The sequence below is a fragment of the Anopheles ziemanni genome, chromosome X (genome assembly GCF_943734765.1).
Source record: "Anopheles ziemanni chromosome X, idAnoZiCoDA_A2_x.2, whole genome shotgun sequence".
In the NCBI taxonomy this organism is placed as follows: Eukaryota; Metazoa; Arthropoda; class Insecta; order Diptera; family Culicidae; genus Anopheles; species Anopheles ziemanni.
The window spans coordinates 1387320-1402548 of record NC_080707.1 but is presented as its reverse complement, the minus strand read 5'-3'; the positions used below and the strand labels follow the sequence as shown (position 1 = coordinate 1402548).

Genomic DNA, 15229 nt, shown 5'->3' with positions numbered 1-15229 from the left:
ATAAACGATTGTACTTTTTACTGTTTTCATTATGATAGTTTCGCATGAGGTATTATAAAATGCAAATGCGTATAGTAATAAACCGATCACAAATGATGTTTAAAAGTCTTCATCGCTAAGGTCGGGTTTCGGGCCTCTGGTAAGCGTTGAGCTCTCTCTAGGCATTTTGGCAAGGCTCTCATCTTCATCGTCGTCCGTGCGCAGGCTACCATCGATTACTGGAAAGAAATAGAACAAACGAATCCGATTACCTAAACCGGCCCACAGCGAGAACGTGAACGGCAACTGCGTACATCCGTTTCCTCCCATTTCTATGTCACTTTCCGACTCGCCCGAGCTCATCGAACTATCCAGCGGACCCAGCTCGTCCTCGATATTGCCGATAATTTTACCGCGATCCTTGCCACCAGGTGATCCACCATCGGTTCGAGTCCGAAATCTAGTAGAGCCACGGTCACGATTCAGCAGCTCACTTCGCAGGACGCGACGATCCGTTTTCAGCTTCACATCGTCACGCTCATCGAAATCGTCATCTTCCTCGTTCTCATCGTCCGATTCCATCAGCCCTTCCGGGAGGATCGTCATGCTACTATCCGTGATGCGCGCCACAGGCGAGGTAGGGGTTGGAGTTCGATTTTTACTTATAAGCTGCGCTCGTAACGAGTCGACGCACCGTATGCGAACTATGTACTGGTCGTAGAGGCCTTTTAATTCCAGTTCAAGCTTTTCGAACTCCTCCAGGTAAGCTGGTCTTACTTTCTGCAGCGCCTGAAGACGCTGCTTGGATCGTTCCAGCTCGGAAGATTTTCGAGAAATCTTCGAGACGATGTTGCTGTTTTCTGCCTTCAGATTTTCCAGTACGGCTTTGGAGCTAGTATGTTTCGATTGCAGCGAGGATATGGCATTTCTGATTACTTTCTCCGTCGCCACGAGCTCCAACGATCTAGTCGACTGTACGTTACGTATCTCACGGTTTACTAGCTCCTTCTTCAACAAATCATACAGTACCGCACCTCGATTGGTGAGCTCGGATGATAGTCCACGGACCGTTTTGAGATCATCGATTTTATCGGACAAATCAATTTCCACGTGCGACTTGATTGATTCCTCCTCGTGTCCGGTCACCTTTGGTGATGAAATAAGCAACGTCGTCACTTTGAGCAGCTCCTTCGCGGCTGCCACCGAGCTGGCGTATAATTTTCGCGGATTTACTTTGATGTTCGATTTGGTAACCAGAAACTCCGTAGCGGATCGGACGAACAGAATGCGCTCGTGCTCCGACCGTGTGCCGCCAGCGAGCACCAGATTCGGCTCCAATCGATTGATCAGCCATTGAAGAATGTCCGAGTACGCTTTGAAACTTTCCGGCCCACCGTACGGTGTGTTCAGCACGGATATGGGAATGTTACTCGGGTAGCCTAGCAACTTCAGCTGTTCGGCCAAATCTGGAGTAGAAAATTTTGGGCTTAGCTAGTTTTTTTAAACTGAAATTTGATGATAATTTCTCTCGCCGTACCTCGAACATCCTTGAACGCCATTGTTGCCACTGTGTCGTGTGAAAATCCCACCTAACCAATTGTTTGCAGTCCGCGGTTGCCATGGCAAGAAGTAGCAACGTATTCCATCACATGTTGGTGGTTTTGCCATTTTTTTGTCCTGATCCATTGTGTCAAACTTCAGGAAGGGTTTCGTACGCAGGGAAATAGCTGGTTGCTATTAATTTTTACATGTTTCGAAACAACAACAACAATCATTTATTTGTGTACAAAATATGTGTGCACAACAACGGAAAATGTAAACATAATGCCCAGAATTGTCATTCGATTCTGACGTCCCACTTGAAGCTTATGAGAAGAATTGACCTAGGCATTGTAAACCGGTGGAATGTTTTGCTTTTGCATTTCTACCTTCTCATTCGCAAACGAACGGTCTGGTCTCACCGTGCAAGGTGCTTCGTTCGTAACAAAACCCTTCAACCAGTTTGCAGCTTATCTTGTCTGCCCTTCGTTTTTAACTCCTTAAGTCCGTGCAAGAAAAATTATTATTATCCAAAGGGCATTCAACAGACGTGTGTGTGCCCGCGCGACTGGTCTGCGCGCGCGCGCCTACGAGTATGTGTATACGAGAGTGCAGCGTACAGGCAAGCATTCTGTCATACTCGCCTTGAATCCAAAGCAAAGGCTACAGGTAGACTGGCCGATTACCTGACCCGTGCTAGGCGTGCTGGTGGAAAAACAAAGTGTTGTCTAAACGGCGAAAGGACGTTCAACAACAGGAAAAGCGAAAAACAACAGGTATTTCGATGAACGAACAGTGCACGGTGTGACTTTGTGTGGCTACTAGCGGACTGTGTAGCGTGAAGATGTGAACAGTGGCCAGGCGAGAGGGACGAGCCCTAGCAACGAAAAGCGAATAGAGTGTCCCAAGGTAATCATTTGTTGCTTCTACTACCAACCGACCAACCAACCCTGCAACCACCGTCACCTCGACCGTCGTCATCATTCGGCCAGCCAACATCATCACAATCATCATCGTCATCGACAGCGACATCCAGCGAGAGCAACGGTGGGACTATCCCGTACCGCCGAGGTCGATTACGGCCTACTTCAATCGAGGCGAATCCCGTTAAAGTGCTCCGATGAAGAGCGAAACGTTGGCCCTGCATCGCCGTCATTACCGCTACCACGGCCACCGTCTCCATCACCATCACCACCAGCCAGTGCAACCCCGGGCGGTTGAGCGCCGTCCCGCCGTCGTCGTCGTCGTCGACAGTCTACCGGATCCCAGACCGCGGTGCTCGGTTTGGCGCACGGACGCCAGCCCACGAAACCTTCGCATGTTGATTGAAGGTAATAGATGTGTCCTATCTCACTTTCCTTGCACCCCGCTCGGTATCTCTACTTATCCATCTCTTTGTCTCTTCATCTCCTGCCACACCCACACCAAAAGTTGTGGTGACCTTCCCGCTATCTTATGCTTCAAAACCAAGAAAAGAATCGGATAGAAAAAAAAATCAAGTGGTTTGAACTACACCATTTCCCAGCCGTTCCCATTATCCCTGCGGTACCGACTGTCAGGCATGAACAATTGCTACGATTACTATAACTACTACTATTGCTACTACTATTTACTACGCTAGTACTCTATTGCTACTAGCCCCAATACCACCGTACTACGTCCAACGATTGTTATGCTTGTGTTTGCGCAGTGTCTGCGCGGCCGCAAAACGATATACCTTCCCCGTTTCTATTGCCTACCTCGTTACCCTCTCTATCCATCCCTTGATTGCAACAATCTATACACAACAAAATAAATAAACCATCGAGACAGGATTCCATCGGTAATTCGTCGCCAGCATCCAGCCCACCTCACCCTCCCTATCCAAATCATTCGCTAGGTCGGATTAGTCTCTGTTCTAATCGCTACCTTCCGGTACGCCATGCTCCAGGCTATTGTGCATCGTAGTTGGGAGATGTGCGGCGAGAGTGGACGGTGCACACAGGTGGTTGCAAGCCATTATTCGATCTCCATACTATTTGTTTGCATTCTGCCAGCGGAACGTGCTGTAATGTGCACAACACACGTCGAAGGCAGGAACCAACCGCCATCGGAATCGCATGCTCTGACTCAGGATTGTTTGGCGAAACCGGTGGCCAAACACTCCACGGACCACTTAGCGACGTTGCTGAACGGCCTCGTAGCTTGACGTTTGCTAGTTGTTATAACAACAGGTTACAATTCAGCTGCAGGCCGACACGGTTTTGATGCGGTACACCTGTGACTAATCGCAGCAAAGGCACCACTCTCGTTCGGATGATGACGGAGGAAGCGGACTGCGACAGCATGAAACGCCTCCCATGATTGACGAGTTTGTTTGGTTTTCCTTTAGACCAGCAGACATATTTTTAAAGTCCAAAAATATTCACCCCAATTGCCTCACTTACAACAAAGTCTCGGCTAGAAATGCAGTACAACTTCGTCAATTCAAGTCTGATGTACTATGTGGTCCTGAAATGATAATTGGTCTGAACGTGGTACGTCTTTTTCTTTACTGCAATCGTATACCCTTTTTTAAAGTTTGTATATTTTTGTGAAAGTATAAACATTCACACTTTAATTTTCTTATGTACTGTAACACTATTTAACAAATGATTCTTACAACGCAAGCAATGAAAACTTTCATTCGATTGCACGAACGAACCCGGCTGAATAAATTCGGTTGTACTGTAGCGCATTTCTATATGCATGCCTGCCGCAAACCGTTGCCTTTTGAAAAGCAAAATTGAATCAACAATGTTTCCGCAAAATATACCAGCCTACACGGGCCGGAAATCGGACGTCACGATGCGGCAAAGCAAACAGAAGCCACCAGCAACAGATTGCCTAACCGTTGTGGGCCTGTTGGCGCCTTCGCCACCATCGTACCGCGTCGCCGTTCGCTGGCGTTATCTTTTCCGGTCTGGCCCTCCCTCAACCCTCCTGCCCCATCTATTCCTCTTTTCCTTTACGGTGGAGAGTCTTGGAAAGGCGTCTTAATCTAATTCTATGCGCTGGGAAAACAAAACCAACCAAATAAACATAATAACAGCCATCGGTCGCGCTCACGGTTCGGGTGTCTCGTTTCGGCATCCGCGCGTTGCTGGGCCAGCGAAGCAGCTTTTTCAGCCATGTGATGCTTTTCCAAATTCCCTCGTAGGCGGTACGAGTGTTCGGGTTGGGGTGTGTAACTTCTTTTCTTTATTTTGCGGTCCGCGGCTCTCCTAATTTAATTTTCGATACCTATGTGTGATAAATCCACCAATCTTCGTTCTTGCAGTCTTGGTTCGGTGTGGGTTCGGCGGGTTTATTATTATTATTATTATTATTATTATTTGTCGCTATTCGTCACAGGAATTGTAACGCCAGGTTGCCCCCAAAAAGCCAATAGATTTGACTTGTTGTTTAATTTTGTCTTTGTCACTTTCAGGCCTCCGAAACATTACATCACCATGTCAGAATCGTGGCATCTATGCTGGACGAAGAATCTGAAGCAGCAGCAGGAGCAACACCATCATCACCACCACTACCACCGCCATCATCATCATCATCATCATCAACAACATCACGAGAGAGAAACGTTTTTGCTAGTGGTTTTCTAAACAATACACTGCATTCCGATACTGGATTGGGTTTGGCGAAGGAACGGGAGCGAAAATCAAATTCGTAATCACCAACATCGGTGTGTTGTGTACTCGATCCAGTACCGTCCAAGTCGCGCAGAGGCCGGAAGGGACGCCCGTAGTCCCATTCGATTCTTGCCGAAGAACTCCACATCAAGCATCAAATTGCCATCACAATGTCGGATGTAAGTAGCGCACCCGTTCAGCGAACGTTATGTGTATAAATAATTGCGACCACGGATCGTGATAAACGGATCAATTTCACCGGCACCGGGTTACCACTGGCCTGTACGATCGCGCATTGCTAGTCATCGTCGTCATCATCTGCACGCCGCTGTCGTCAACGTCACCGTCTGGTGCCATTCTTCGGGCCGGTGGTGCTAATCATCTGCCAATAATCACTGGTAGCGCACGCAGCCTGATCTGGTCGTCCTGAGCGTGGTTTCCTTTCCTGCCCCCCCGTTTGTATGCTTTCTTCAAACCGAAATTGCCCTATCGGTTCCGCATGACATCCGCGACAAACTGGAAGACAAACAATCCAATTGGTTGGTGCCGATTTTTCGTTGCCGATGCGCCCGACACAGTTCGAATCGTCGGCAGATCGATGGGAGTATGGCAGAGGAGACGCGCTTGCAAAAACTAACCAAATCGACAAAGATAATGCACTGGTGGTGTATCTTTTAGAGTCAATCACGGTGCGCGTGCTGATGGTTTTAGCGTCTATTAATGGCAACGAGACAGGCCGGGAGAGTGTGGGCCGTAAGGTGGCATTGAAGACATTGCAGATACCGTACCTCCCTTCGCGTAACGGGAGGTTGTCCGCTCCAGATCTTGGCATCGAAAAATTCTAGGGTTCATTTTTTTATTCGCCTTGTGCGTATGTGTGCTCCATGTTGGAAACTATGCGATAACCATCACCATCATTGAGGGGCGCAGCTTGGAGGGGGGGTCGTTCAAGTGCATCCGATCCGAGGGACCGGGCCTATCATCTCGCACGGCACAGCAGTTCCTAATCGTCGACGGTGACAGACGGTAGCTGCAGACGAAGCGGGAACCCGGCACTCAGCGCGACTTCCCGGCCGGTGACGTTGGCAGTGTAAGTGCGAGGCCTTAGTTCTCTCTGCCCCCTCCCCCATCCCCTGCCACCCCTTGAGGAGCTAGAAGAGACGAAAGTAAAATTGCACCTTATCTTGATGACACAACCGAAACCCCGTGCGCTCTTGCGACCGTCACCACTTACTGGCTGCGCGCATTTGCCAAGCTTGGTGTAATCAATTTCATGGCGGGGTGGAGAGTGTGCGTGTGTGTGTGTATAGCTGTTGTGGGAGAGGGGAAGATAAAATTAACTGAAGCCGCGAAAAGATATCGTCCACTAGCGGCATCGTTCTGCGGCATCATCTCTGGACGATCTGATACGTGATGCGGCGCGTTGGGTTGCTTGTGTGTTCGAGTTCGAGTTCTCCTAGCGTGCGTTACATTGTTGGAAATTGTTTTGCTGGATTGCCAAGAGGTGTTGCAGGGATGGTACTCTGAAGGGACGGTTCACGCCGGAAACCGCTGTTTCCATTTTTTTTTCGTTTTATATGCAAAAGGGACGTGCTAGCTCTTTTTCCTCTTCAGACAGAGTACTGTCTTCATTTTTTGTGTCGAGCTGATAATGAATTGATTGGAATTGCATATCTTGCCTAGTGCTTATTACTGAAGCTAGGTTTTTATTTTTCTAATTTCTACTTTCTTTATTTCGTTCTATATTACCAAGCAGGCGGGATCCAACTATCGCACGTCGACCTCGTTTACCACTATGCCCCCGGTGCTGACCGAAAGCCAAAAAGGTTCGGTCGAGGACATCCAGATCTCACTAGCACCATACATACAGTCGTATCTGAGCCAAACCGGGCGGCGCCATTCGTGCTGCAGCGTGATGCTGCCGGTTGCGTTCGAGCGGGCTGCGCCACGTTCCTGGTTCGATCCGCGCTTCGACTCGCCCGTCCTAGAGGGCCAGTACCAGGCCAGCGTGTTTCCGCAGCTACGGTTGAAATTTCGGTAAGCTAAAGCTTGATGCCATCCAGCGATGACTGGCACTAGTGAGTGCGACTGCCAGGAAAAGGCTACATCTGTTCCCACCCAACGAGCTGACCTTTTACAAACGACATCCTCTGGCCTCTCCCGGCTGTATTCAATTGGCAGGTTTCAGCGAAGACTTTTATGTTGTCCTAGAGAATGAAGAAATATCAAAAGATGATGTGTACTTCTGCTTTTGTTTTCGTATTTGAAGCCGTTAAAGGCCTTTCAATTTCCAAGCCGATCATCCAGCATTATCCTAGACCGTTTTCCCTATCGCATTCGTATCTTCATACACATCACCACACCGTTTAACACCACCGACTCAGAAGCTGCGAGTAACTGAACAAAATACTCTTGCAGAAGCAACAGTTGACTTCGCTGCCTTAGTACGTACAAGTATACGAAATAATCAAGTGTTTAATTGTAAGCAAGTTTACCTCCTTGGGTGATTGAATGTCATCGAACACGTTCGTTTACAGCTCGTTGGGATCTTAAGGATGATAAATGGAGGGCCGATGGTTTGCACTCGCAGTAGTACTCTACGTAGTGAAACGTTTTTTTTTTCGATCCTTATCGAGGCACACGAAGATAATATAATAACATCATAGTGAGCTCTTCGCATGTCGTTGCTTGATGCATGTCGTTCTGCTTCTTCCAGCTTCGCACTGTTCTACATCCTGCTCTGCTCGCTCGTGTGGCTGCTGTACTTCCTGCTTGACGGTGGCCCGACCAGCTTCACGCTGCTGACGGTCGCGATCGGCGTGATTTTCCTGTTCGCGCTCGCCGGCCTCTGGCTGACCGGCACCGACCTCTACCGGGCGCACACCAACCTGATCTCCTCCTTTTGCGCCGTTCTGCTGTGCATGTTCTCACTCTTTCTGCTGCTGCTGACGCGCGAAGCGCTCAGCCCGCTCGGCCACTTTTCCATCTGCATCGAGATCGTCATGCTCATCTACACCATCATACCGCTGCCGCTGTGGCTCTGCTGCACGATCACGATGACCTACTCCGTTTGCTTCGAGGTGCTCTCGTTTCTCCACCAGACGCACTACGACTACAACTCGCGCCCGAACGGGTCGCCACTGCTGGGCTCGGCTGCACAAACCGCCGCACGGCTAGTGGAGGAATCGGAGGTCGCGCTCGGAACTGGCGCGACGCTGGGCGAGCACGGTCAGACCACGGACACGTTCGTTTACAAGATCATGCTCATACGGGTGCTGATACAGCTGTGCGTACACCTGATCGGCATCCAGATACTGATCATGACGGTCGTGCGGATGCGCGGCACGTTCATGAAGGTTGGCCAGAATCTGCTGGTGCGCCGTCAGCTCGAGATGGAGAAGCAGCTGAAGGAGAAGATGATCCACTCGATGATGCCGCCGAAGGTGGCCGACCTGCTGCTGAAGGAGAGTGGCAGCGTTCCGAAGGGGGGCGGCACCAGCTTCGATCAGCCGTACTCGGCGGCGGCCGCGGCCGCCCGGCGCACCACACCCTCCGATCTGAAGTCGCTGTTCCGGCCGTTCCACATGAACCGGATGGAGAACGTGAGCATACTGTTCGCGGATATCGTCGGCTTTACGCGCATGTCCTCGACGAAGACGGCCGAGCAACTGGTGGAAATTCTAAACGACCTGTTCGAGCGGTTCGACGACCTGTGCCTGATGAATGGCTGCGAAAAGATTTCCACCCTCGGCGATTGCTACTACTGCGTGTCCGGGTGTCCCGAGCCGCGGCCGGACCACGCGATCTGCTGCGTGGAGATGGGCCTCGGCATGATCGAGTCGATCCGTGTGTTTGACGCGCAGCGTCATGAGGGCATCAAGATGCGCGTCGGCGTCCACACCGGGACGGTGCTGTGCGGTATCGTTGGCACCAAGCGGGTCAAGTTCGACGTGTGGAGCAACGATGTAACGCTCGCAAATCGGTAAGCGATCGAAGGTTACCCTTGCAGAGCGCAGATCGACGAGTTGTAATACCTTTCTTTTCTCACACACTCTTTTCCAGCATGGAATCTAGCGGGAAGCCCGACCAGGTGCATGTGTCAGAAGAAACGTGCGGTTTTCTCGGTGATTCGTACTTTATTGAGGAAGGGGAAGAAGTGGACGGTATGTATAAACCAATGTGTGCAACTAATTTCTCATAACGGTGGTAGGATTATAACTTCCACCTTTATATAACGAATTTTGATCCTCAGTCCTTTCTTTCTGTATTCTTTTACTGACAGTTTTTGATTTTACATTAGCATACAACTCATCTTGTGCTTCCTTAACAAAAACAATTTGAGTTGTTTCTAATAATGTTTACTCGAAAATTGATGAGTAACACTCCCTGAAAAAAACAATTAGTTTTTCTAAAGTGGTATACATATAAAGAGGTAACATTTTCCAGCGTATGTAAAACCTACCATGAATTTCACATTTGAAGCTCGCAAATATTGCAAAATGGAAGGAAACAGACCATTCAACTACATTTAATTTGGTTCAACATGTTTTATTCTTCTTCTATTTTTGGGCAACAGTTGAAAATGAACTAAAAACCTGCGATCTATTGTTCTCCGCAGGTCATAGAACGTACTTTGTGCTCGGCAAGAAGGCCGACCTGATCGGGTCGGTCACGGAGGGACTGTCGAGCATTGGTCTGCCGACCGATATGAACCTGCTGGCTGCGTCACCCATCGATGAGCCGCCGTACCCGAGTAGCGAGGAGCACCAGGACAGCTCCTGCCTTTCGCGCAGCGCCACCAACCTGTCCGCCATCCAGCCCGCCGTGCCACCGGCGTCTCCTGCCGGGCCAATCTTTTTCTCCTCCCTGCATGCCTCGCCTGTTTCGACGCCGCGGCCCCGCATCGCGTCGTTGAGCAAGATGACGAAATTTATCAAGTCGGCCGTCAAGGGCGACGGTACGCGCCTGTTGAACCATGCACGAGGGTCCGGTGGTGGTGGTGGAGGAGCGGTGGATATTGCCGGAAGCAGTGGTGGTGCGGTGGAGAAACCAAAAATCATCATCAGTGCCAAATCGATCTCGAATGGTTTTGATTCCGACGACGAAATGGTGGATCCGGGCGATTCGGCCACCCAACGCCTGCAGGCCGGAGCGCCGGCCCGGGCGCAGCTCAGCCCGAGACGATCGGTGGCATCGGTAGATGGTGGCGTTTGCGTCTGCCATCAACATCAGCATCATCCCCATCTGCATCCAGTGGCTCCTCCATCGACCACTACTCTGACGTTGCTGAGCGAGCGTGGTCGCGGGAAGGGGGAAAATGGTCCGGTATCGTCGGCGGCAACATCCGCGACCGACCGGTTCCACCAGTGGCGGGTCGGGCGACTACTGAAGCGCTCGGAACCAGCGGTAGCGCCGAACGGTAGCACGCCGGAGACGGCGGAGGGTGGCAGAATCTGTGATAGTACTAGTAAGAGCTGTGACGAGGGTGGCGGTGTGCCATGCGGTGGCGAGCAGTGCTATCAACACGTGCCGATCGTGATCGTTACGCCTCGACCCAGCTGCTACACGTTGGACGTATCGAATGGCAGCGCGTCGGCCACGACTGGTGCGACCTGCTCCAGTGGAAGCATCAGCCGTGGCGGTGGGGGCGCAAAGGCCGCATGCCAAGGCCAGGATCTGACGCACGCTAGTCAGAGCTCGATGTTCGACGAGATTATCGATGTGCGCTCGTACATTTCGCAATCGCGCAGCGACATTTCCCCGTTCGCTCGTACCGGAAGCTACCGCTCGCAGCAGGCCGATCGCTCGTCGATCATCCACGAGCTGGCGGCGGGCAGCGCCGGGGGCACCCTAGGGCGACCACGCAGCTCCACCATCACCAACGCACCGCATACGTACGCCGCATGCAACGCCGACCACCAGCAGCAGCACGTGCGGCACGGCTCGGTCGTCGTTTGTCCGAGCGCACGGCTGCTTGGTGCGGACGGAGCTAGCCTATCCCCATCAGCCACCTCCCGAAAGGACTCCGGTATCCGCTCGAACAGTCGGCGCTCGAGCATCCAGCATCAGCTGATGCTGATGAGCCAAACGGTGGGGCTGTCGGTGCACCGTGTGTCTGGTTACTTTACCAGCTCGCAGTCCAGTCTCTCGGCGGGACCGATGGCGTCGGCGGCCGAGTGCCCAGGTGCCGCGGGGACTGCCACCAGCACGCTCAAGCCGAACGGCAACCTGCAGTTCGGTGACAAGCAGCAGTGTGGACCGCATCCGGATCCGCTCGCCGCCTGCCTGCAGCAGCTGCGCAAGCAGTCCGACCTGCAGCTGATCCGGTGCGTGCGGGACAATGCGCGCTCGCAGCGCAGCTACCTGGTAAAGCCGCCGCTCTTGCCACTCTCGCTGCGCTTCAAGTCGCGCCCAATGGAGAAGGAGTTCCGCTCGAAGGCGCACCGCTTCGCAGGCGACACGGCGTCCGAGCTCGAGGATGGCGGGCCGCCGACGCTCGCCACGCCCAAGTACAACACCTACATCGACCTGCTTGTCTCGTTTGTCGTCTACCTGGCCACCTCGACCTCGCTCTTTCTCCTCTCGCCCTCGGTGTATCTCGAATCGTACAAGGTTTGGGTGTGCATCTTCGTGTTCTTCAGCACGGTGCAGCTGTTCGCGCTGTTCATCTGCACCAAGCAGGTGTGCCGGAGGGCACAGCGCAGCGCCAAGCCGTCGGTGCGTCGGGCGCGCCCGCTCGCAACCCGCAGCTGCTACGACTGCCTGCTGCAGCTCGCGTCCGCCTGGTACCCGTGGCACCTATGTGGCGGCATCCTGATGTCCCTGCCCGTCGTCTCGATCCTCTCCAACTTTGCCATGATGGACGTGACCAAGTTTCGCGTGTTCGAGTTTCACTACGGCTTCCTGATGTACATTTGTATCGTGCACTTTTGCAACTTCACGCAGCTCAACTGGTGGATGCGCAACTGCATGGCGCTCATCACGTCGGCCGCGTTCGTCGGTATCGCGGTCGGGCATATGGTGGAGCTGCAGGCGCTCGAGGTGGCGACGGCCGCACTCGAGGTCGCCGCCAATGCGAGTGCCGCCGCTGGCACGCCGCTTCTTCTGGGCGACGCCGTATTACTACCGCAAGGCAGCAAAATGCTCCACCGCGCCCAGTTCGATTGGTTCAACAACTACCGGATCGAGATCTACGTCGATCTGTTTCTGCTGCTCGTGCTGGTGTGGTTTTTGAACCGCGAGTTCGAGATCGGCTACCGGCTGAGCTTCCATGGTAGCGCGGTCGCCAACCAGGACAAGATCCGGGTGCAGAACATGAAAAACCAGGCGGACATGCTGCTGCACAACATCATCCCAAAGCACGTGGCGGAGCAGCTGAAGAACACGGCCAAGTACTCGGAGAACCACCACAACATCGGCATCATCTTCGCCAGCATCGTCAACTTTAACGAGATGTACGACGAGTCGTACCTCGGTGGCAAGGAGTATCTGCGCGTGCTGAACGAGCTGATCGGCGACTTCGACGAGCTGCTGGCGCGGCCCGAGTTTCGTTGCGTCGAGAAGATCAAGACGATCGGCAGCACGTTCATGGCCGCGTCCGGGCTCGATCCGAGCAGCCGGGGTGAAAACTACGAGCACCTGTACACGCTGCTTGACTTTGCGCTCGCCATGCAGCAGGTGGTGGAGTCGTTCAACCGCGACCTGCTCGAGTTCAATCTGATCATGCGCGTCGGCTACAACTTTGGCGACGTGACGGCCGGCGTGATCGGCACGAGCAAGCTGTACTACGACATCTGGGGCGACGCGGTGAACGTCGCCAGCCGCATGGACTCGACCGGCGTCGCTGGTCGCATTCAGGTCGGTAGCGATTGCATACCGGTGCTCGGCGAACGCTACGATTTTGAGCCGCGCGGCAGCGTGTACGTCAAGGGCAAGGACCACATGGAAGTGTACCTGCTGGTTAGCAAAAAACCTGACTTACTGGGACCACCCGAGCTAGATATAGATCCCGTTTAAAGGTAGAGGAGGGGCGGCGAATCGGCAAACTGTGCCTGCCTCTCACGGCGGTTCTTTGGGTTCGATCTTGCTTATTCTAGTTTGTACCAACACGCATCACGTTTTCTATTTTTCAAGGGGTGCACAACAAATCTAGAATACCGTACCATAGGCACACAGTAGCACATTGAAACACATCAGAACGAAGCGTTCGAAAAGATGTTCGTAAGCACCCGCGAAACGACGGTGCGTGATTTTATCAACTGTCAGCTCTCACAAGTGCATGCCACGAAAGTAAAGGCGAGGGCAAAACATTCAACTATATATACATATATGTATAACAACTATATACAAAACAGAGAAACAAATCTTGCCCAAACGAACCAAACGAACAAGGAGGAATATGTGCAAAAATAGAATAACTACGAAATGGTTTCGCCTATACACAAGCCTGGCAGAAGGAGCCAAGCGCTAGCGGAGTGAACTAATCTCGCACGATAGATGCAGAACGTCCGTTCGGTTTCGCATTGCCTTGCCATCTTGTTCCCCGGGGCATCCCTGGCCTTTTTGATGCGTCCTAGCGCGAGTATGAGAACAGATGGAGCTGACCCGGACTTCACCGTATTATGTTTTACCGTGCTAGTACTATTTTATAATTAACGATTGTTGCTTCGTTTTAGATACCGATGGTGCGGATAAGTTATCACACGAAAAGAAGATGAATTAGATCAGCGCCAACAAGGCTGGAGGGATCTATGGCAAGAGTATAAAAGGTCGATGATATCGAAACACTCCTCGGATAATAGCTAGTCTGTAAAGAAACCAATGTTTCGGCATCTACTCGTATCAACCAATTCTTGCCAATGGTTCCAAATGTACCACGCATTTTTTAAACATGCAGGTGTGTTGTTTTATCTCTTAAGCGGAGTTAGTTTTTATTTTAGATCATCAGATTGTAATTGACCCTCTCACCTGATCCTGGTGAGTGGTGCAGTGCCAGTGCGAACGAGCAAAGAAGTCGCCACCAACAAAAAATAAACCCTAAAACAAGGAAAAGATTGGAACCCGCGCGATAGCACTAGGACTGTTCTGTTATTTCGTTATGCGTAGCTGAAAACTTTCAATCAAAACGCTAGTAGCGACCAACCAACCGTACTGGAATACACAAGAAACGCGCACCCAAGATACTACGTACGTGCCTTCTCTTTGGACTATTTATCTTTTTTCGATCCTCTTCTGGAAGTAGTATAAACCACCTTGCGGGGATGGTGATAGTAAACGGCTGGTAAAGGAATGGAATATTAACGAGCTGTTATCTTAGTTGGAATTCTAAAAGGAATCTACAGGTTAAGTCTAACTTATCAGTTTAGCTGCGTCGAATGGAATAGACAAAAACCAGAAATTGCCGAGCCGAACTAGAACGCGTAATAGTCTGTTGGTTTCGTCTCAACAACACGGTACTATATCATTCGCAATGACCAGGAAGCGGAAGTGAGACAATGTTCTCCGCGTTTTGTCATTGCGTCCAACCCGCGTTGCTCTTATTTCGCGAAAGGATAAACTAGACAAGACAACATGAGCATCAATCATCTCCAACACGCAACAATCCATCCTGATGCTCACGGAGCAGGGGAAAGCAGATCACAACTTTGTGGACTACGTGCCAACTGTAAATAGATGTTGTTTTGTTAATCATTCAGTAATAATTTATACAAGTTTATTACCCTGCTGCAAGCACGGTTTACTTTAGAAAAAAGCAAATAGGAAAACGAAAGGAGAAGAGGATGCGTACCATATGAAGGTGCGCCAAATCACACACGCTTCAAAACGGCAGCAGCAGCGGACACGTGTCACACGAAAGAGAGATTTCAATCTATATCTATTCTTGCCAAAACAATGATTTGTTAACCGATAAGCTTCTACACCGAAATGCCATCACTGTTACGCATATATTATACACCCAAGTATATTAATTAATATATATATATATCTATATATACATACATACATGCAAAGCTCGTAATTGAAGAAACACATATTTATCTTTTAAAAACGAAAGTCACGACGGT

General features: G+C 51.1%; 2 protein-coding genes across 2 annotated transcripts; one reads left to right on the top strand and one right to left on the bottom strand.

The window, feature by feature from the left end:
* Positions 1 to 99: 99 nt before the first annotated feature.
* On the bottom strand, positions 100 to 1538 carry LOC131291268 (clusterin-associated protein 1). The gene is made up of 3 exons (XM_058320456.1): positions 1517 to 1538; positions 294 to 1445; positions 100 to 218 (listed from the first exon to the last, which is right to left on the bottom strand). Exons 1-3 carry the CDS (start codon positions 1536 to 1538, stop codon positions 100 to 102), a joined length of 1293 nt encoding a protein of 430 aa, XP_058176439.1.
* A 5386-nt stretch (positions 1539 to 6924) lies between these two features.
* Positions 6925 to 14140, top strand: LOC131291431 (adenylate cyclase type 9). Its single transcript, XM_058320641.1, has 7 exons — positions 6925 to 7202; positions 7882 to 8341; positions 8399 to 9147; positions 9228 to 9328; positions 9784 to 10150; positions 10193 to 10274; positions 10476 to 14140. The coding sequence occupies exons 1-7, from the start codon at positions 6961 to 6963 to the stop codon at positions 13179 to 13181; spliced, it is 4707 nt and encodes a 1568-aa protein (XP_058176624.1). The 5' UTR covers positions 6925 to 6960; the 3' UTR covers positions 13182 to 14140.
* Positions 14141 to 15229: the final 1089 nt, after the last annotated feature.